General features: G+C 39.2%; 1 protein-coding gene across 3 annotated transcripts in view; it reads left to right on the top strand.

The window, feature by feature from the left end:
• Positions 1-4,110: 4,110 nt before the first annotated feature.
• Positions 4,111-24,687, top strand: part of LOC133441395 (unconventional myosin-Ic-like) — an 80,969-nt gene continuing 60,392 nt past the window's right edge. The window contains exon 1 of one of the 3 annotated variants that reach the window (XM_061718635.1): positions 4,111-4,380. In XM_061718635.1, the coding sequence (XP_061574619.1) occupies positions 4,291-4,380 (90 nt within the window). In that variant the 5' untranslated portion in view covers positions 4,111-4,290. Of the gene's footprint in view, positions 4,381-10,199; positions 10,508-17,152; positions 17,175-24,687 lie in introns of those variants that run through there. The other 2 variants (XM_061718636.1, XM_061718637.1) reach the window with 2 other exon arrangements.

Genomic DNA, 24,687 nt, shown 5'->3' with positions numbered 1-24,687 from the left:
TGAAGCCTCTGTACTTTTTGCATTTTCCCCTGGTGCAAGAAACTCTGAAGTTTCCTCCATCATAAGCCTTTTTAGTTCATCAAGTTTTCTTTCAAAAAATACGATGACCCAGTAAGCCACTTATCTATTATTATTTTAAACAATATATTCGTATTATTAGGCTAACTGTATGCGTCGCACTTTGAGCTCACGGTAAATAAAGGGTAGTTTACATGCAGTACCTTGCAGGGGACCACAGTTTGAGAAAGACTAGTCTAGAACAAGGGATTGGTACTGGATTAAGATATAAATTACAAAAGAATCAATTGCTAAAACAACTGAAAGTACTTGATAAATGGGTGATATATCACAGTCTTTTTGACAGTTTGATTATTTTAAGAAAATAAAAGCATATAACATAGTACTTCTATCTGTGGGATTATTACATTATCCAAATTGTATGATATGAGGCATCATGTCTGCCTCATTTCACTTTAAAAAAAATAAAAATTGTACATATGTTATTTTATTTAGAGCCGTCATTTTTCTACCTCATACTGCTGCGCCTTTCAGTTCTCTAATTGTATATATGTTAATAAGTGCCTGTATTTGTTTATTTACTACATTTGTTTATTTACTTACTGTTTTTAAATCTATTTAGCTATTTTTAAATCTGGGTACAGCGAGTGAAACAACCAGAGTCAAATTCCCTGTTGGACAATGTTCAAACTTGGCCAATAAAGATGATACTGATTCTGATTCTGATTCCTTAAACAATCGGTAGAAATCCTCTTCAGCGCAGTACAACAATCATTTATTTATTTAAATAATGTGTTATTGAGATTGTGGGTTATGTTTTAGACATGGTGTCATGCCAGGTTACCATGACATGTTCATCAAAACCTCAGGAGGGCAGCAGGTTCCAACTGACACAATGCTACATGACTCACCCTGAAGTCATATCCATATTTCCATAGGAATTGGTTTTAGGAAGTGCTGTAAGTGGGGAAAAAAACAAAGAGCAGCTTCCTATTCAGTACAATATTCTAGTGTAGCCAACATCTTCTGGCTTCCTGTGGAAACTGGAAACCAGTGTTTTTGTTGTAATGATATTTCTGCTCAGAGTGGGACATTGGGAACAAACGTCGATTTAAATATTAGTAACGTCCTTTCCTGGTACAGATACAGTACCTTCTTTCCTTCAACATGGGCCTCCATGTTGCTTTTTTATAAAATGTTTGCACTCTTTTTGCCCATTGTTATTTCTGTTCTGATCCACACAAACTGACCCCCATGTAGGAATGAATGAATGAATGAATGAATGAATGATAGAATGAATGAATGAATGATGGGATTTGGAAAAAAGAAATCGGGTGGCATGCTGTTCCTATGGCTGAGACGCTACAAGCAGGGATGACGAGAGATCCACTTCACTAATCCAGAGGTCGTGCAACCACCCTGTTTAGCATTTGCCTCATCCATGTTCCATATTTCAGATGGAAGAAACGTCTCCCTTGTCATGACTGCCTTTATGTTTTTACCACGAAGGCTCCTTAAAAACATGCTTGTGGTCTCTGTTTGTTGTGCTGTTTTTAATAAAGGGTGCCGTTTCAAGAATGTTGTAAACCAGTCAGGACCATCTTGCTGCATCTCTGACCAGGAGTCATGTATTTTAATGGAATTCACAATAGCAAATTCGTAGGAAAAATGTATTTAACTACTGTGTTAAACCTGACTTGGCCAGATACTCACCCAGCGTACTCTCCAGTTCTGCTAAAAAAATATCTATCTGTCATTGTTTAGCAACGGCTACATCTAGTTCCCTCTGGCCACCACTCTCATCCTGGCTGAACCAAATACCACCATCATCTCTGCTGCTTTCTTCCCTTTAACACAAGACTACTGGAACAGTGTCCTTGGACGGATGAGACCAAAGTGAAAATATTTGACAATAATGTAGCATTTTAACACAACTACTTAACTTAAACTCAGTCCACAGCTTAGATAAGAACCTCTACTTTTGCCTTGCGAGTCTTCTTCTTCTTCTTCTTCTTCTTCTTCTTCTTCTTCTTCTTCTTCTTCTTCTTCTTCAGGTCAAGGTCATTGGGTGGGGGGAAGGTGGGGCACTCGTGGATGATGTGGTGGGCGGTTTGTTCCTCGGCTCCGCATGGGCAGGCTGCTGATGGCCGCAGCTACAGCAGCAGCAACTACAGCTACGGCCTTGCGAGTGATTACCATGAGTAGTCTGCATTTGTAGCCATTGCATTATTTATATTTCATCTACTTATATTTTATTATATCCAATGTTACATTTATTTTGAAAATTAATTAATCTGAATCTATGTTTTCTAATTGTAAAATTTTTTCGGTTTTGTTTTTCAAGAAAAATGTGTATGTATGTGTGCATGAGTGTGTGAAGGCCACAGATTTCCTGTTGATGCCAAGCAGACAAGCTAAGTTCAGAGCTTGCAGGATATGTGTCACTGTTAGTTCCTCCCTGTCAACTGCTGTATGCAATGCCTAGTCCACACAAAAACGTGTGCACTACTTTGCTTCACTCACACTAAAAGATATATATGTTTTATCGAATAATGACGTAATATTGCAGAAAATAGTCATACTGTCAGGTCTGAAATAAAAGCTGTTTTCTGTAGCTCCCTCAGTGCCTTGATTTTCCCCTTACCAATTATGATGAATATAGTCAAACGTATGAAGTGTACAAGCAACTGGATGTACTGCACTAGTGCTGACGCAGTCGTCAGATGTTTAAGAGGATCACCTGAGATAAATCAGAGCTATTTAATACTGTATTTTCTGGCATACAGTCAGCAGTGTGTGTGTGTGTGTGTGTGTGTGTGTGTGTGTGTGTGTGTGTGTGTGTGTGTGTGTGTGTGTGTGGAGTGGGTATTTGTTGAGTTTCATGACCCTGAGTTTATCTTATCCTAGGGGACAGGAAGTGCCTCTACAATTGTTTTTTTAGAAAGTCTGTAGTCAAGATTCCTTGATGTTTCTGTGCAATACCCTACCTATAAACTCCCCCTACCTGAAGGGGAAAACATTTATTCCCTCTGTATTTACAATGTAGCATATTTTCTAGTTTGTATTTTGACTTTTTATGAGTTTTTATTTGCTCAATATTAAAAATAACTTCCCCCGGATGTTCTCTGCGCCCTCGTCTGCCCCCGAGGCCGGGGTTTCACGGGTACAGGCTGTGTAGTTCGGAACCAAGAAACACCCACAACGCGGCTGGTTGTGTACGAAAACAGATGCAAACGTTTGGACAAACTGCAGGCCAGAGGAAGACATGATTGATCATGCCTTCATGCACATCCCCATTATACGCCTGGACGTCACATACACACTACACTTACTGGGTGGTGACTGAATATGTCTAAGGCAGGATGCTGTTTCTAGGAGGAAACCCTGTAGACACCAGTCCTGAGTGTGTGTGCGCGCGCGCGTGCGTCTGTGTGTGTCCCAGAATTGTTGACTCCACTGAATTACATATTTGGAATATCTTCAGAAGTAAATATAAGCCATCTGTTCATCAATCCATTTTCCATATCTCCTTTAGCTGGTTCCAGGTTGTTGAGTCAGTGGGGGGGTGGGGTGTCAGAAACCAACTGTTAAGCAGTTACTGGACAAGAAGTTGGGTGCACCTGGGACATGCTGCCAATCCATCCCTGGACTAAACTAGACCCAAAGAGAACAATAGTATTCCGTTCTTGGAAAGGAAAAGAAAAGGTTTCATTTCAAGACACAAATGTATTTATCCTCTTGAATATGATACATCTCCCTCGCCCCACTTACTACACCAACACACACACGTATACATTTGCACACTTGTAAGACAAAAGGCACATATCCTCCACATGTGACATTCACCTCGGTCTCTGCCTCCATATCCTCTCTGTAATCCCTCAGCCAGAGAGGCAACATCCTCTGACCAGACAGAAGGGAAGCTGGTTTCACTGAAACTCTCCCCTTTGCAGTGGGTAACACCCAGAACACAGGGCGCAAAATCACACAATCTCTGCTTTTGCTTAAAGTTTATTGTGTTTGGAGAGAAGCTGCCGCATTTTTCTTTTTATGTATCTGTGAGAGAATCTTGGAAGGTTTTTTCTGAATATGTAAGATTACTGACAATTATGTGTTTGCTTTTCAGGGATCTGTTCAGACAGTCTTCTGGACTCTTTTTCTCAGGCTTAAGGACTCTATTTTGAAATAGAAACATTTGGAGAGGAATAGTGAACACAACACAAAGAAGACATTTTGTCAAGATAAGGGGACAAATCAGGAGAAGAGGGAACAATGATGGAACTGAAGATCCAGCTGATCCCCACAGGAGAAATCATCTTTTCTCCGGGGAAGAATGGAGAAAACTGCTGCTATAACTGCAAGGTCAGTCCAAACACTGTGGCAATGTCAGAGGCCAAATATACAGTTACATTTTTTAATTCAGTTTTTTATCATAGTGGGTTTTTAATGAAGCTTAGTGAGTAGCTACTCATTTAAATAGAGCTGATGTTTTCTGGTGCATATTCTATCAAGCTTATATATGTAATTTTAACTGTATATACGGAAGCTACAGGATATATAGTTGTTGAGCAAATTGCGCTGATAAGCAAATTATTATAATTAACGAATTAAGTTTTTCTATTACTTAATTTTAACCGTAAATAGTTTATATACATAATTGGTAATTACATATATGGACATTTCTGGATTTCTAACTTATGTTTATTGTTTTTGTTCCCCATCATCACCATAATCAATCAATTTAATCTGTCGGCCTTAATGTCTGTCCTTGAACATATACTGTATATATATATATATATATATATATATATATATATATATATATATATATATATATATATATATATATTAATCTGTCGGCCTTAATGTCTGTCCTTGAACATATACTGTATATATATATCTATCTATCTATCTATATATATATATATATATATATATATGTTTTTTTTTATATATATATATATATATATATATATATATATATATATATATATATATATATATATATACATATATATATATATATATATATATATAGATAGATAGATAGACTTTATTACTAGACTCAGGGTCCATTTAAAAAAGACGAACACACATACAAATTTAAAAAAGACAGTCATGCCAGTGTTTCCACATTGCTGATTGATATCTCACAGCACTCAGTCCAGGATTGGTCAACAGCATTAAAACAGAGTTTTGTGTGTCATTCAGTCGACAAATGAATCTATACATTATATATATATATATATATATATATATATATATATATATATATATATATATATATATATATATATATATATATATATATACACATATATAGTTATATATATATATATATACATATACAGTTTAACTGTAACATTTACATGAGTGAGTTATCGCTCTATTGTGTTGTCTTGAACTTTACACTGAGTTTCTGTATCCTGGAACTAAATGTCTTGGTTGTAAGGTCCACAGTTTAACTGTTACAAAACTTGACGAAACACTAACTTGTAGTGACAATTTGGTACCTCATTGCAGAAATGTAAAAAAGAAAAGAAAGAAAGGGGAAAATAAGAAAAGATCTGAACAAAAGTTGATTTACAAGAACATGATTGGCCTTCCAGAATGAATGGTCTGAGGGTGAACATTAATGGCCAAAGACGTGATTTCATATTATTCCCAACATTGATTCAGATCTGGTTCAGGATGTGCAAATAATCAAGTGGAAAGTTTGCAGTATTATCTTCCGTGTTGTGTTTACAGCTAGTTGTCGCTGTTGTTCTTTTAGGGGTGGTCACAAACAACCACCGTCTTTCCATGTAAGTTTCAAGGGAATTTGAAGAGCGGCTTAATTATACCAATTCCTCGTTGGCATAAAATAATCATGGGTATAGGCTCTGTCACAAACAAACATAGTAGAAAAGGGTAGATATAGATATACCCCCTCAAAAAGGGAGGCTATATACAAATAAAAGTGTTTTTTTTGTTTGCTTTACTTTAATTAGGTTCACTGTAATTATGCTTTACTGAACTAGTGTTGGCTGGGTTTATTCTCTAGCAACAGAATAGTGGCTAGAGAGTTAAATATTCTCCTTGACATATTTTATAATCCAAACTCAGAAAAAACCCTAAATATCTTTGATTCATGCCATGCAAAAATAAAAAAGTACATATAATATCTTTTTTCCCATAATTGTTTTTCCTACTCTTGTGAGACCAACAAAGCTTCATACTATATCAGGTTGCATTTCATTTACATAAGGGCACATAATAGTTTCTTTACTTTGCTCAAATTTAGGAAACTGGACAAAACGATAACGGAGGCTACCTTTGTGCTGGGGATTGTCTTGGGACCTCTAGAGTTGTTTATGCAAAAAGTAATGTTGTATAAATTTCAAAAAGAAGCAACACTGCACAGCATCCACACAACACAATGACGAAACAGTCTTCAGTCAGTCAGAGACTTCTTCAGGTTAGCTGAAGGACAGGACAGAAAATCCTTCCTGCCCACAGATGGAACATTCTCCTAGTCTTTACAATAAATATATAATGCTGACTAGCTGACCAACCTTTTTTGACTGCAATAATAAACTCAATTAAAGCTGCAAGCAGCGATGAACGGGCCCTCGCACTCATGGCCACCGTCCCCCATAAGCATATCAGAAATGACACCACCCACGACTTCCTATGTCAAACCATTCCAAAGTTATAGCAGAAATTAGGGACAACCAATCAGAAGAAAGGGCGGGGCTAATTCAGGCCAATGAAGGTCAAGGACTCAATACAGAGTCCGATGACCCCACCCACGACTCTCTATGTCAAACCATTCAAAAGTTATAGCAGAAAATAGGGACAACCAATCAGAAGAAGGGGCGGGGCTAATTTTCACCAATTATGGTCAAGGACTCAATACAGAGTCTGATGACACCACCCAAGAGTCTTTATGTCAAACCATTCAAAAGTTATGGCAGAGAAAAGTTTTCTAGCGAGCGCTGTTGAGCCGTTAGGCCACGCCCATTAATGCAAACCATGAAATATCAAATTTATCGCCAGGCCTGGCTTGCATGCAAAATTTGGTGACTTTTAGTGAAACTATCAAATATGGACCAATCAGATGAAGGGTGGGCGCGCTTTTTGGCGTCTAGCGTCGCCACGGTAACGCTTTTGAAAGAGAAAAGTAATGTGCGTAGTCGCAGGATGGAGACGCATATTTTGATGTATAACACATCTGTGTGCAAGTTATGGTTCGGGCTGTATTAACTGCCGAAGGAATGGCATAAATTGCGCCAAAATTACGTGATTAATTCAAAATGTTCAAAATGTCCGACTTCCTGTTGGGTTTCTGAATTGGAGCCAAGAGACTTTTCTTTAAGTTGCGAAATGATACAGGTGTGTACCAATTTTCGTTCATGTACATCAAACCGTATTGTGGGGCTTGAGGCACAAAGTTTTTTCTGTCTGAACCAATCAGATGAAGGGTGGGAGCGCTTTTTGGCGTCTAGCGTCGCCACGGTAACGCTTTTAAAAGAGAAAAGTAATGCGTGTTGTCACAGGACGGAGACGCACATTTTGATGTATAACACACCTGGGTGCACGTTACGGTTTGGGCTGTATTAACTGCCGAAGAAATGGCATACATTTCGCCAAAATGACACGATTAATTCAAGATGGCCGACTTCCTGTTTGGTTTCGGCCATGGCGCCAAGAGACTTTTCTTTAAGTTGCAACATGATACAGGTGTGTACCGATTTTCGTGCATGTACGTCAAACCGTATTGTGGGGCTTGAGGCACAAAGTTTTCTAGGGGGCGCTGTTGAGCCATTAGGCCACGCCCATTAATGCAAACCATTAAATATCATGTACGTGTCCTGTACATGTACGGGTCCTGTACATGTATGTATCCTGTACATGTATGTATCCTGTACATGTACGTGTCCTGTACATGTATGTGTCCTAGTGTACATGTACGTGTCCTGTACATGTATGTATCCTGTACATGTATGTGTCCTAGTGTACATGAAAGTGTCCTGTACATGTATGTGTCCTGTACAAGTATGTGTCCTGTACATGTATGTGTCCTAGTGTACATGTATGGGTCCTGTACATGTATGTGTCCTGTACATGTACGTGTCCTAGTGTACATGTATGTGTCCTGTACATGTATGTGTCCTGTACATGTACGTGTCCTAGTGTACATGTATGTGTCCTGTACATGTACGTGTCCTGTACATGTATGTGTCCTAGTGTACATGTATGTGTCCTAGTGTACATGTATGTGTCCGGTACATGTATGTGTCCTGTACATGTATGTGTCCTGTACATGTATGTGTCCTAGTGTACATGTACGTGTCCTGTACATGTATGTGTCCTAGTGTACATGTATGTGTCCTAGTGTACATGTATGTGTCCTAGTGTACATGTATGTGTCCTGTACATGTATGTGTCCTGTACATGTACGTGTCCTGTACATGTATGTGTCCTGTACATGTATGTGTCCTGTACATGTATGTGTCCTAGTGTACATGTATGTGTCCTGTACATGTATGTGTCCTAGTGTACATGTATGTGTCCTGTACATGTATGTGTCCTAGTGTACATGTATGTGTCCTAGTGTACATGTATGTGTCATGTACATGTATGTGTCCTGTACATGTATGTGTCCTAGTGTACATGTATGTGTCCTAGTGTACATGTATGTGTCCTGTACATGTATGTGTCCTAGTGTACATGTATGTGTCCTAGTGTACATGTATGTGTCCTGTACATGCATGTGTCCTAGTGTACATGTATGTGTCCTAGTGTACATGTATGTGTTCTGTATGGGAGGAAATGACAAAGACATTCCTCTGCACCGCTTCACACATTCCTCTTCCCACATTCCTCTTAGGTCAGGTCATTCTGCATCTATGAGTTTCAGGGAAAGTTCTGTGTTGGATGCAGCTTGAACCACTAAGAATCAAACACATCAATCCTTCTTATAGGCATCACATTTCTTTTTTGTTTCTAAATACGTTTTGGACTAATTTTTGTGTGCCTTCCCCTGCATCAGACCAGTGAAATCAGGTGATTGTTTTTAAATTAAACTGGTAAAATATGGCATCAACTAGCTGAGAAAAGCTTATGTCGGTATGTTGCCTAATATTAACTCTGCAGAAGTAGAGTCCAGAAGATAAAGGCTCTGGGGTTTGAGGATGGAGGATGAGAGCCAGGAACGAGCTTTCCGTCCAGTGTCGTCTGACTCTCTGACATGGCCTTGTCAACAAGAAACAAATTGTGTGTGAGGGAATTTGAGTGTGCACGTGTGTGTTTCTGTGTGTGAGTTGGTTGTGAATGGACCACCCCCCCCTCTGGCAGTGCAGCCGTGTTACAGTCCAGCTCTGGCATGAACACCCAGCTGCCCAGCTGGTTCACCCTTTACTGTTCTCACTCTGTTTTACCTAGATACTGCTAACAATCATTATTATCACGGAGGGCAGAATTGCATGAACTTTGTGAATAAGCTTGATATCAGATGATTCTGGTATTTTTCTTTATATGAAAAAAGTTACAAGATGATAAAGACTAGAAAAATATCAGTCAACTTAGTGAAATACCAAAATCAAAAGATCTGTTGTGAATTTCTGTGGGTCATGTGGAGGAAAGGACTGTGCTGTCTGTCTCAGTTGTGACAAAAAACGATGCCATAGTAGATGGAAGGTGCAGTGACGACTCTGTCGTCAGCAGATGGTAGAAGAGCTCCGTCCAGCTCCACCTCCACCTCCACCAGGCAGGGAGCTGCAGACCAGACTACACCCGGTTACTACCGGAAGTGCAGTTCGCCTGAGTGGCTCCCAAATATTAACGATTGATTCCAACCTCAACACTTTTTTTTCCTGTGCAGTGTCCAACAAAACATCTACAGTATACGTTTGTAAACGGGCTAGTTTAGCTTTGATGAGCAAGTAGCAGACATTGTGAAAAGGTGTATGTTGTTCCATACAAGCCCAGCATTAACTTGGTGGGGGACAGTAGAAGACAACAGCATTTTTGTTCAATAGACAAGAATATTAAAAAGATTTCCTCCCTCAAAAATGATTTGGCAAACATAAACTCACATCAACCCTGAAACGGGAGGTTTTTTTTGTAAACTTCCTGGTATTACAGGGTGTGCTGCTCTTCAATGACAGAGAAGGAAGGGGGAAATTGCCACATCGGTCCCACCGCGGGTTGAGGGGAACTGGTCCCACATTCACCACTTTAACACCGTTTATTCCGTGTAACTGCTGCTGTGAGGGGCTGTGTGTGGGACTAGGGGGGTGGGAGAAGCCCAGGAGAGATTCCACCGTGGAAGAAGCGCTGGGAGTGGTGGGAGTGGTGGGAGGACCAGGAGAACCAGGAAAAGCCCGGCTGTATCTCTCACCATGACAGGGAGACTGACAGTGACGCAGCGGAAGGACTGAAGTCAAACTCTCCCCCGATCCGTCTGAGTCTGGACGGTAAAAGTCTCCAGGACTAGAGTTCCCAGGTAAGCGAGGGTTTGATTTGTCTGCGTTTGTCTTCGCTGGTATTTTCTTCAGCCGGTTATTGCTTACCCTTGGTCGGTTTGGATACTTAAAATAATACATAAAAATAAAAAAGTGTTGTAGCTACTTGTTACATGTGCAAGTAACATTTTGACAGTTATGCTTTTGCGCATTGTGGCGCGTTTATAGCTTACCACTGCGTGTCCCTCTTGAGGGGAAAAAAAACTAATCAAAAAGATTTGCTGGTAAGTTTAGTTTAGTTTAGTTGAACCTACTGTACGCCTCAGTGAACCGGTCTCTTTAGTTGGCACTTTCACTACCAACCAACTGGATTTGTGGCTCAGAACATCAAATCTTTCAGGTTTAAGTTGTTTTTTAGGCAGACGTTAGTCAGGCAGAGTTTACAGCAGCTTCACAGTGGTGAAGCAGGACCAGGACCAGTACCAGTAGGCTACTGGGACAGGGGTGGATGTGCAGACTGGAGATTTTGAAAATGCACAGCTTGAACGTTTAAAGGAGTTCAGTGTGTGTAAAATGGTCGGTACTGGCCAGACTTGAGGGACAGTTGCACCCATATGTGTGTATATATATATATATATATATATATGTGTCTATGGTTGCACCTATCTGAGCTTTAACCCCGTTATAAACTTAACATGACGCGAGGCAGTCACGTGACATCTACATTTACTTTCATTTACTTTCACCTGCATCTGAGGTTTAGCCTAAAGTTGCATGGTCCTAAAAAAAACAATATTGTCTGTTTTCCTGCGTGTTTAAAACCAATTTTTTCTGAAGACTAAATAATTCAATACTTTATTTATGATTGGATTCAGTAGGTGTTATTTACAGTCATCTATCTATCTATCTATCTATCTATCTATCTATCTATCTATCTATCTATCTATCTATCTATCTATCTATCTATCTATCTATCTATCTATCTATCTATCTATCTATCTATCTATCTATCTATCTATCTATCATGCTGTGAAGCAATCAGCAGTTTGTTCTAACTAGTACTAATCCAGCATCACCTAAACGCAGTGTTTTTCTCTGATTTCATCACCAAAATGACATTTGAAATGGGAGGTTCCGTCATAGAAATTCCTCAGCAGCTCCTCTTGTGTAGATTGGCTGTAGGAGCTGGTATCCACGGCTAACTCTGATCCATATAAACATGGGTAAGAAAACTCTCAAGGGTCAAGTTAACCATGTCTCTGCTCTGAGTTTGGTATGCTCCTTTGAATGTCAATGTCATTGGCATTGACGATTGCTATAAAACAGGACTGGAAAGATGGCATCACGTTCACAAACATGGGTTGATTTCATGTATAATGTCAAGAACCTTTATAGCTGTTTCAAAAAGATTGTTTATTGCACATTGATTAGCATTTGTCATTCTGCACCATTGTCCAACCAGTGACAAAACATACCTCGATTTGTCCTTGTCAATATATTTTTCTGAAGCCCCCCATTTGAGTACTGTGTGGTTAGATGTATTTAGTTTCACTGGAATAATGTGGTGCAAAAACTTGGGGGCAATTTGTTAATCTTAGTACCAAGTTCCAGTATTTGTTTGCGACTCACAGCAGCTCAGGGTTGCAGCAAGTGTGGCAGCACAGTTTTTTGGTTAGAACAACTTACCTTTTTTCCAATAAAGTTGTGCCTTCTACCTCATGGATGGATATTTTTCCTTTGACATTGTGTCTTTATGTAGACTCAGACACAATACTGGGGTTTGTGAAATGTGCATGTTTGTTTTAGAATATTAAGATAATTATAGGTGGAAAAACAAAGGCAATTTAGCCAATCTTGCCACAATTCTTTCCCTGAGCTTCAAGGGTTTCACAAAGAGAAAATATGATTGAGTTTACAAGTTTCAGCATGTTTGACTATTTATCTGATTTAAATACTAGTCTTACATTGTCATGATAACGGATCCCTATTACAGATCACTTTGCATATAAGTTATAGCAAACAGAAAGGAATTATGGATCACAAATGTTGAAAAGCTTTGTTATTCATTCACCCTACTTTGAGAACTCTATTGTTGCGGATGTGTGACAGATGTGTTGATAGGGTGAAGGCTTTCCGAGTCTCACCTTCATGTCTGGTGGATCCTGGGAAAAAGGCCCATGGGACACACCTGACTGGGTAATGCCAACATCTGCACATCCTTAAACCCTCAACAGGAAAGATCAGAGTCATACATGCACGTGTACTCACATGAATGTTCTTTGCCATAGGAAATGCTTGGATGGGCCTGTCCTGTTAATGACCTTGGATCTGTTTTGTTAAATTTGTGGAAGCCAGCTAAAGGATGGTGTTGGTGATGAAAGTTAACACATAATACAAATTAAAGACCTGGGTAAAACACTGGTTTAGTGATTGAAATCTGGAAGGGAGCAGTCTATGGTTTGAAGAGTTGCCTACACTTTAAATATTTACAGCTTACACTATAAATACTTAAATACTTAATACTAAATTCATGTGTGGAATAAAGGTTGCATGTATGGGTTTTGAACAAAATGTGTCCCTGAAAAGTTTAGTCTTAAACTGGACAACAGTACTTCTATATTTTGTACCAAGCTAAAAAAAAAAATGTCCACATATCCAAAAGTAGTGATTTTAGTGCCTAGCTGGTAAAATACCAACAGTAATTTTACCAACGCAATGCTAAGTATTTATTGATTGTAAAGAAATAGCTTGGCGTTTTGGAGAATATTGTTTTTGCTTTCTTGCTGCCCCAGTTATGGATGTGTCAAACCCAAAGACTATAGTCATGGCTTAGCTTCTGTCTTATTGCCACACAGTCCCCTTTCCTTCATTTGTAAAGATGATAGAAGATGTGGCTAAGTAGCCAGTGCTGAACCTGGAAACCGGACATGCATCTAAACTGGTAATGGTGCTTTTGGGGAGTCTCAGGGTTTTCTTTCCTTGGGTCAGTGACAGCAAGATCAAATTTTGTTTCATAAATGTACTCTTAATCTGTGATGGATTGCAGTATTATTCAGGGTGTACCTTACCTCCTGCACAATAAGTGGGTTACCGTTACACTTTTTCGCAAAACAGACGTGTCAATTCTGAAATTGCAACAGTGTTCTCCTTATCTTTTTATGATTGTAGCTCTCCGAGTTCTTGCTCCGCATCCCTGTAACTCTCCATATTTCATCTTGTGAGACATCTCTTCAAAGAATAGAAGAAAAAGTTCTCGACTTCCAACAAGAAAACATCTATAGTTTTGGACAAATTATAGCGACCGCCGGTTGCTGTTCTTGCAAAAATAGTCAACAGAAGTAAGCGGATGTTTATACAAATAATTATTCAAATGCAAAGCCCTTATGTAATGCAGAATGATTAGGTTGCATTATAGCCAAAGTACATCATATAAATGAGTCACAAAATAACATCAGAGTTTGACCGATTACATCACATCAAGAGATGCCAGAGACATGCAAATATGAAAAAAGTGTATCCATTAGTAATTTGCACCAAACGGGACTATCGGCATGTCTGAAAAACAAGTTAATGAAAGCGTTAATAGGTTTTTGCGACATTCAACAGTTATTTTGTTTTTTTGGATCGACTATGTATAGAATTCGAATGTTTAAAAATACATTAAATTGCAGTATTGTAATTAAAAACACTTCCCCAACAAGGAAGCAATTTTTCTTTAACTTGAAAATCTGTAAAACTGCTGATATGGCCCAACCAACTGTCATTTGGGCCTGAGCACTGAGGGTGCAGGGGCCTATTATGATTATTATTTATGATGATTATTATTATTTATGATGATGATGATGATGATGATGATGATTATTATTAGGGCCTGAGTATTAGGGCCCTCTGTGAAAGGGATCCCTCAGATCCCTTTCACAAAGGCAAATATTTCATACACTGCAATATAGAAGAGCGTAATTACTCTATATTTTTTTTAAATATGAATTCATAACCGATGATCATATTTCTGCCATGCGTTGTTTGTTCAACTTAGAAACTCATCACAAACACTGTTTACACTGACTGATCTGAATGAAACTCACAGGATTTAATGAGCTCAAACAGTACACAGTGATGTATTTTAATTTTGGAGTTATATTTCAGTAATTGTCGTCAAACTTAGTAGAAATATAATATACGTATATGTCAAAATATTCATGATTCTTTTTTTCAGTAAACAGTTGAATTTTGACGACTATTTTAAACCATTATACAAGAATATCTGTTTTGTAAAGAGAAGCATTCTTTGAAGGGAATTTGACCCGGAATGTGGTGTCACCCGGAGGGCGGTGGCTATAGGTCCAAGGGCCTGATAAAAGCTGCTTGCAGCTTTAATTGATTAAAAATGCTATAGTGTGGATGTTAAATCATCGCAGTGTCAGGACAAGGCCAACAGGGAACTCTCTAATATAAATGGCTACAGCAGAATTTTTTTGGGGTTCCAACTATCTTTGAATGGTTTATTTAGTTATTTCAGTTCATTCATGGATACAGTTTGGGTGGGTTTAGTAACTTACAAGTGGAGGCAGGCCAGTGCACCAATTCCTGTCTTTTTGTTAACTGAAGCCACTTTTTAAATAACTTTTAAATGTTTGGCCAAAATATGTAATTATGGTGTATATATTACATTTTGAATTGAGCAAGTACGACCACGAGAAAAGGATTAAATGTTCCCAGTAATTCTGTGTATATAAAGTTACTATGCTTGCATAACTTGCTCATATCGATGAGGGCCAGTTGTTCCTTGTCTCACACTTTAACTGGGACATGTAAAAAAAAAAAAAGAAACCTGGCATCACTGGACTGCTGTATAAACCAGAACACCAAGATACAGCTAGGATTTTGGACTTTTTGCTTTGATAACGCCACGCACAGATAGTGCATCACACTAAAGTGGGAACAAGGTGCATAAGGTCCTAATAAAAGAGCAGTTAAAAGCGGATTCATTGCCTTTGGAGTAATTTCTGGAGACATGGTAAGGCTCGGTCACAAGACTTTAGTCTTTATGAGAGACTGCTGATACACAATTCAAAAACCGTTATCTATAAATGTAGTCATTATTTTTTAAATTCTTAGTGGAACATTGTGAAGGTTCCACATGAAATTGGAGTGTAATATCTAAGCAGTTTTTCTAGAGCACTGTCCTGGTGACACTACACTTGAAGTTTTTCATTTAGAACATTTCATTGTGACACATATAGTCACAGCAACAAGAAAGTACACCTGGTCCTATGTTAATTTAATATATTCATATAAAAACGATCTGGACCATCTCATGTCTGAAAATGAGGCGGATATTGACAAATAACAGATAGATTACAGTTTTGTTGAATAAATAAGGACACTATGTCATTTATCTAAGCTAGAATGGAGAGGGTGTGTGTGAAAACAAAGTTCAAACCATAATTGGGTCCTATCTGTATTTGAAATACAGATACTGATAGTTATTGTATTATTACAACAACTGAGAGTAACAGCTGAGAGCATATAAAAACTACCAGGAAACAAACAAGTGTATAGTTCATAGATGATTAGTGTTTAGATCAGTTCAGGTAAAGTACAAGGGCAGTTAAGTCCGGTAATAAAATACAATTGATGAAATGCTATGAAGCTCAGTGAAGATTGATTGAACTCACTCTTTCAGTGTCATGATCTCAGTTTTTCGTATGGGGTTGTATTTACATTGTGGAATATACAGTATACCTTAATTGAGACTAATCAGTTGCCATTTTAATTGAGTTAATAAGGATGTACGTACACTGTCAACGGTACAGAGACTCTTCATAATTTTGCTGTAATTTGTTACAGGGATAGAGAATGTATCAAGTGTGCTGTGTTGAAGTTATGCTGATATGTTCTAGCAGAATAGAGGTAACTATAGGTATGAGTATGTTTTACTGGAGTGTTTGTGGATAAACACTGAACAGAGTGTGTAAGCATGCTTAGTTTTCTGCAGCTGCTCCTTTCCCACATCCTAAAACTAGCCAAGAGGTACAATGAGCACCACCCTGCTGGGAATAAATGTTGAGTGAATTTATTCTGTGGTTGCTGCCCTGCTATTACAGCCTTGACTTTTGTTGGCCTGGAAACTTCCCTGCATATGAATCAACCAGACTAGCTTCACTGTCATTTTCATAGATGCGTTGGAAGAGATGGGAAGTCTTCAAATGACTATAATTATTGTACTTGCAACAAGGGTTTCATAAAATAGTTGTTTCTTGCAGACATGCCAAAGATTCAACCAAAACAGTTGAGCTATGTGATATATTCATTGTTGTGGTTTTTGAGGGACACTGTGTATGTAAGATGGATGTTAACTATATATTATACAAACAAAATACCTTAGAAGCTGCTACAATCTGCCTCATAAGTCACTTTGAGCGGCTTCATACTGCACTGAGTACTCCATGAGGACGTGTGCTCGACACCAGCTGAGGACACAATTGCTCGTTCATGTTTATGCACCACAGTGCTGACTCACCCACATCCTAATCCTTCTCTGTTGTATACACACCTCCACACCTCCACTTAGATTAAAAAGATAAATGGTAATCCCATTTCATCTGGTCTTACACTTCATCTGTGTGCACTTCCAAGCCAGCAGGGCAGGAGCTCTGTGAATGTTTGTGTGCTGTTGGTCTGTTTTGGGGATGCTTCGTTGAGCAGGTTTGTCTTTTTGTAACATTTTGGATATTTTACCGGCCTATCAAAGCATATTTTCAGATTTTCCCCAAAAATCTGTTGATGTTATTTAAGCGCTTAACACGAGGGTTGAACGATTAATTGCATTTGCGATAATATCGCAATGTGACAAAACAAGATTTTCTAACTGCAAAGGCTGCGATTTGACCAGTCACGTGATCTGGTCATGTATTGTGCGAATGAGCAGAGCGGGAAGAGCAGAGCCGGCTGGGAAAACAAGTCACAGCGCTGCGTAACCATGGCTACCATGGCCTCAGTGTTAGGGCTCGGCCAGGCGGGGCTTTATAAATATATGGGCTTTATAAATGTATCAAATATATGAGCGCGGAGTTGGCGTGGCGGCGAGCACGACCCGGGCGCGCGGCGGCGAGCACGAGCCGGGCGCGCGGCGCGGACAGTGGAGTCACTGTGAGCCACACACTGAAATGTCATCTGACAGCCCATAGTAATATATAGTAATAGGTAGAATGCACACGACGAGGGCACGGGCAGAAACACATACACACTCGCAGATGATGATGATTAAGATTATTGTTACTGTTTTATTCCTTAAGTTGATGTATGAGATAATTATTTCTGTTTCATTTTATTTATTTATTATTGGGTAGTATTTTTTTCTTGTTGCTTCTGTTTTTTTGTTTTGTAATTTTACTTAATTGTTATCATAGTTTTAATTATTGCTGCAATGGTTGCTGTCATCATTAGTGTAAGTTTTTCCTTATCACGATAATTTGTATTTTAGTTGAACTGTTTCATTACTCTATGTGAACTTATGGGTGGACCCCAGGAAGATTAGTAGCTGCTGTGCAGCTGCTAATGGGGATCCAATCAAATAAACAAATAAACAAATAAACACCTGCAGCTCGTCAGCTCATCAAGGCTGATTTATGGTTCCGCGTTACACCAACGCAGAGCCTACGCCGTCGATTTAACGCGGAACCATAATTCAGGCTTCAGGAGGAAAGGTTAAACAGCGGGGCTGCCAGTTGTTCACTGCTGATTCGTTTTGTTAACTCTGAGCTTTGTTGGTTTGTTTGTTAGTTTGCTGGTGGTTTTTTTTCTCCCTGTGATTTACTTGTGAAGACGTTCTGAGTTTCCTGTGAGGAAGGTTTTTTTGTTCCCTGTGGGAGTTTTTCTGTGTTTTTCTATTAAACTACGCCTCGTTTTGGCTAAAGTTTAACCCGGTTTGGTGTCGTGTGATTGGGTTCAGAGAGAACGACCCATAACACTGGTGTGTACAGACGTGTGTAGACGTGTTAAAGGTAAAGCCACAGATTTGTTTTCTTTATTGTTGTAATCTGTGCTTAAATAAATCTGACATTGTTTATTATAAAAAAGACTTTTCTACACAAGATTTATTCCTTGTGTAGTTGAAAAATGCATGAGAACAGGACCTTGAAAAAATAATCGCATATTAAATCGCAATCGCAATATTGAGGAAAAAAATCGCAATTAGATTACGTTCAAAAATCGTTCAGCCCTACTTAACACCATAATATTTATAATAATAATGATGATCATTGTACAATAATTGAATTGATGAGCCGTCTCCTCAGTCCATATACATCCATAGTTTTGATGGGTGGGGATGTGGCGGCATCCATTATTGGAATAACGTCCCAGAGTGAAGGGAGAAAAAGATTACCTGAAGTTGTACATACAGTCTTAATGTTTATGTTCTTGAGAATGACAGAAAATTTCATCATATTATTTTATAATGTAAACATCATGGTGGATGTCAGGGCTGGGCGATATGACCTCAAATCAATATCACGATAAATTAGGCAGTTTTACCTCGATAAAGATAAATGTATGTTAACCCTTAGCCGACAACAAAAATATTCTATTTTCAGATTGGCTGATTGGTTGGTAACTCCAGACAGCTGCTCTGAGCTGAGAGCTCAGCGCACGGCAGCGTGCTGTGACTCGTTTGTAAGATGAGCCGTTGGAGTTTCTGCACGGTGAAGTTAATTTCTCAGCATAAGAAATGCCATGTGTGGCGTCAGAGTGCGTGAACTTGTTGAAATGCGCGAGTCTCACACGAGACAGCCCTGTTACTGTATGTCAGACTAGATGGGTGGAGTCACTTGATTAGACACACACGCTTGTCTTAAAGGGGACCTTTTGTGAAAAACACGTTTTTTCTTGTTTTAACATATATAAAGTGGTCTCCCCTCACCCTGCCAACACAGGGGAGACAAAATACCATGGAATTCTGCAAGGTCTCTGACCCCCGCCGGACAGAGTCCCCCAGTGTCACATGGTTTTTTTTGAGCCGATTAAAATCTGCTCCCGTCGTGACGTCACGACGGGAGCAGATTTCCAGAGGTTCGGCCTCCGCTGCTGAAACCACGCCCACAACCAGCTCTCTACGGAGCTGGAGCGGTGCTTCCTTCAGCCAGTCGGACGCGGCGCCGCGGCGGAGCGGATCCGGGTTAAATCATCCAGGTTCCCGGGCGGTTTGGGAGCTGGGTCCTCGGGGGTCTGTCCCAGGCTGGACCAGCTTCACCCTACGAGGTTTTCAGGCAAATCTGTCGGTTTGATCACCGGTAACGTGCGATGCGCCGCGGATGCGCCCCGGAGCGGATCTGTGCGCCGGGCGCCCGTTGCGCAGCATCCGCCGGGCAGATCCGGCTGAAATTCGGCTGGTCGGTCCCCGGGAGTCCCTGCTACCAGTCCAGGCCGGTTCCTGCGGTCCCGGCCGGTCGGAACCGGTCAGATCCCCCCGTTAAAGCCGCGGTGATGCGCGCTGCTCCAGCAGCGCTGCTCCCGGGCGCCCGGCGTGGCTCCGGGGCCAGCATTCAGCATCCGCCGGGTAGATCCGGCTTAAATAGTGCATAAATGTTATTTATATACAACTCATATTTTATTTTTTTAACAATAAAGTTTCCATTTGTGAAAATTCAGTGTTGTGATAATTTACAGGCTCGGGCTGCTCTGGCGGAGCAAGGTTTATTCTCCTCCCCTGCTACACGTCATTCAGGGAGCCAATCAGCACAGAGCCTCATTATCATACCCCCCCCTTCCCTAAAAATGAGGCGCAGAAAATGAGGTTAGAAGCGGTAAAACTAGTGACAGGGCCCACAGGCTGGATTTATGATTTATGTAGAAAAAACAAGCTTTAGATTGTTTTTAAGACATTCAAGGCCTGTTTAAAATATACATTAAATGCCATAATAGGTCACCTTTAAAGGGGAATGAAACTAGCCTATCAGCGCACAGTCAAAACAGACAAAAAGATGTTTATTTTGTTTTTTTTATCAAAACACAGAATTTACCGACATGGGAAAATTGATGTAGGTCATCCCAGTGAATGTTGGTAACGGTACATTTTCGGTTTATCGCCCAAGCCTAGTTGATGTATGCCATTATTTTGTCGATACTGATAATGATAATCGATAATATCCAGGAAAACTCTGTGTTTGCTGAAAAAAAGATTTATGGCTGTGTCGTTGTTTGATTGCGTTGGATTAATGCTTAACATTTTAGCAAGCCAATAAAGTTCTAATGAAAACAGCTGACCTTTTGTCATCCCTGTGCTGTTTACTTCTGCTGGCACAGTTTTTCTTTCTGTCTGCCTTTTATTCTTGTTTTTTAACTGGAGTGCTTGTCATCTTGCTGTTAGTTAGTAATCTTGTTTGCTTAATGTCTCATGTATCAAAGTTCTGTGGAGAGTTGATGAATGAAATGAAATTGTGAAATGAAATTGTTCTACTTTAAAAGGTTGTGTGTTTTCTGTTGCTTTGGTTGTAGTGATAATACATTGTCCTTGGTTAAGACTCTCTTTCTTATTTTTTTCACCTTAAACCTAGTCTTCCCTTGGAGCTGGAACAATGTCAGTAACAGGACAGGAAAGTGTGGTTTGAGGCCGGAGAGTGGAATGGAAAGAGTAAATGATAGAACTGTGTGAAAGACAAGATCTGCAGGGTTGTTGAGAAAAACATTGGGGGTGTGTAAAAAATGACATTAGAATGAATAAAATAGCTAAATTGCTCTGCAGGAATGTAAACAACAGGTGATGAATAAGAGTAGAATGACTTTAACTGATGCAGATTTCTGATGTCTAATACAGGTATCTGAGCAATGTACATTCATGGATTCCTTGCCTGGACGTGCCCTCAGATAATAAATCTTAAACTATGCTGGCACTAATGCTAGCATGCTCTTGAGCAGCAGCAGATTCACTCTGTTGCCACTGATAGTGAAGGGAAGTTGCTGAGTGAATCGGATCACTCTTTCTCACTCCCAATCTGCATTGAATCTGCCTGGAAACCCAGGTTTCTGCAATCTTTGAGATAGGCACTTATGTTAAACAGTTTTGCAGTTACTGTTAATAGTGCTGTTTATTTTTGGTTTTACATATCAAACTGTGGGTGCACATGATTTCCTCAGGTTAATTTCCGAATACGTTGATCAATTACTTTCAAAAAAGCAAAAATAATTCCAGTAAAGAAAATTAGGTTTTGGGAATGTCCAATATTAATTTAGTCTCTGGTCAGTTTGGTTATTATTTAATTATTTAAATGTATATTCTGCATATTATTTTTGGTTATTATCAATTCTTTGTTTTGAATTTTTTTTAAAAGAAGAAGAAATGTTTTTAATGTTTTTGGTGTTTACTAAACATTCACAAAGTAATTTTTATTTACTGTTCTTTAATGGTGGTAAATAAATACATAAATATTGAATATAAAATTAATGATCAGTCAAGGACTGTAGTTGTACCTTCAGTAAATGTAGACAGTAAATGTACCTTCAAACTAATGTACTTTTGCACTTTGAAGCACTAATGAAGCTTCTGGAATAAGATGTTGTAGTTTCTCCTGGATTAGCACAAAATTAGTAATTTTGATGTGAGAATGACTGGCTTGTGCGTGCGTGCGTGCGTGTGTGCGTGTGTGCGTGTGTGTAGCTTAGATCTTGTTCCCAGTAGGGTTAGTTATTAAAAAGATGGTAACACAGACTTCATGCTAAATGGAAAACCTACTGTGCCTCAGATCATCTACAAGTGTATTGAATCAGTACAATTTGTACTGAAAACATCTGAGAGCCCCACACATAAATCTTTATGCTGGGATATGAATGCATTTGAACATATCCACTTTAATTGTTAGAAATGCTGCTGCTAATGATACATTAGTGTACATGTCAGAGGCTGCCATCATGTTGAGCAGTTTTTTGTAATTCCCCTATTCCCATTACCCTAACTTGTGTTTTATGTTTCTGCAGTGAAGACACTCATGCTGTTCACTCCTTAAAATCAGTATAAAATCAGGTTCTCTGGATGTATACTGAAAATTCAAGTGCACTTTAATTAGGAAATCATGGGTCTGGGGAGTTGTCTTTAGCCCTGTTCCCTCTGAGCCGGAACCATAACTGATTTAATGAGCCATTCACAGTTTCACTGTACCGGCTGTGTGTACTTAGACTTGCATGGCGTTATCATTGAGACAAGCATTTACTATGGTTTGGAAGGGTTAGAATGGTCCAGGCTTATCAGGTGGATAGGAAGTGGGACCGTCTCTGGGCATAAGGGGTTAAGACCGAATGCCAAGTGTGGTGTCATACGAGTGCCACAACAACAAACGTTATGCTACAAACAACAATGGAGGTCATCAAGCAGGTTGTTTTTGTTCTGCTTGTCTTTTGGTTCCTTGAATGTACAAAACATGCCACTTTGTATGAGTGAAAGTTGCAGGCAGCAAACTGAAGCAGCTGAAAAGAGAAGAACATTTCTTGGTTTTGTCTTGGGCAGTGATGTTTTTCTGTCCGCCAATCAAAAGATTGTATCGTGGTACGCCGGGAGCAGTACCATACCATTTTCTTATGGACCTACAACTGAACGTGGGCCAGAAATGGTGGGGTTTGGTTTGGTTGTAAGGGACCCTTTTATAATGGAAGCCCCTAAATAGCATACCCGACCATACCGATCTGGATCGAACCACTCAGTGGAAACTGGGCTCTTCTTAACTTTCATCTATCTTTCCTTCATCTGGTCCATTTATTCCCCTATTTTGTATGTATTCAAATATTCAATTCAATTTTATTTATATAGTGTCTATTACAACACAAGTTGTCTCTAGTATCTTTCCAGAAACCCAGAACATGACCGCTGAGGAATTATTATATGAACATAACATAAACATTGGCAGGTAAAAACTCGTAGGGTACGCGGCAACGCGCACCATACGGGCTGCGTCGCCGCGTACCCTACGCCGTAGGCTCTGCGTTGGTGTAACGCGGAACCATAAATCAGAATTTAGATTGACAGGTGACAGCATTGTGACGGAACAAATCAAACCAATGATTGGATGGAAGTGACCCATGTTTGACTAATCCAAGGGCCCCTCCACACGTGGGGCCCCTAGGCTGCAGCCTAGGGTTGTCACGATACCAAATTTCTGTTTCGATACCGATACCAATATCTATTTCGATACTTTTCGATACTTTTCGATACTTTTTGTAAAAAGGTGGAACCACTCTCAAACCTTTAGAACAGTGAGAACAAGTTAAATAAAGCAATGCCATTCAAATTAAAGTCACCATGTTAAATAAAATACTGTAGCAGCAAAAAGTCCTCCTAGGGTGGCTGGCGGGCTATCACTGTTTTTAATTTTTCAGGTTCCTAGCCAAGAAAACAAGAATGTCTACATTTTCCTCGGTCAGTCTAGAACGCCTTGGACTGCAGATATTCCCAGATGTGCTGAAGACACGTGATGCACAGCTTGATGCTGGAATACACAGATACTGCAAGGAGCACTAGACTTCTGTAATTGGGGGAGGGAGGGGGTACAGTATTTTAATTAACATGGTCATTTTAATTTGAATGCCATTGCTTTATTTTACTTGTTCTTATTGTTCAAAAGGTTTTTGTTTTGAAAGTATAGGCCACATGAAACATTAAATGGGCATAACTAGAAAAATAAATTGAGGCTCATTCTATCATCTACAGGACTGTCTCAGAAAATTAGAATATTGTGATTTTTTTTTTTTTTGTGATTGTGAAGAATAAAAGGCTTGAAATATTTCAGTTGATTTGTAATGAATCCAGAATGTATGACATTTTAGTTTTTTTTAATTGCATTACAGAAAATAAAGAACTTTATCACAATATTCTAATTTTCTGAGACAGTCCTGTAGGATAGGATTAGATATTGTGGGCTAATGGAATGTTTTACCAAAGTGTGTTTCAATATAATAATAATTCATTGCCTTAATGGTTTATAATATATATTAAACAATAAATAATATTAAAATATATACAAATATATTTAAGTTATATTCTAGTCTGTGGAATGTATTTAAATATTTTAAAAATTGCATTTATTAACCATGGACATGTTTTAACTCTGTATGTAGGCTGCTGTAGGTTTACTACGGGCTGGGAGAGGCTCTGTACTTCTTTCATTGACATGACAGTGCAGTGAACTGGTGAACAAAGTTATCAGCTGTCGTTCTTGACTGAAGTCGGGGAACA

Source organism: Cololabis saira, chromosome 4, assembly GCF_033807715.1.
Source record: "Cololabis saira isolate AMF1-May2022 chromosome 4, fColSai1.1, whole genome shotgun sequence".
Lineage (NCBI taxonomy): Eukaryota > Metazoa > Chordata > Actinopteri > Beloniformes > Belonidae > Cololabis > Cololabis saira.
This window is presented reverse-complemented; position numbering and strand designations above follow the sequence as displayed.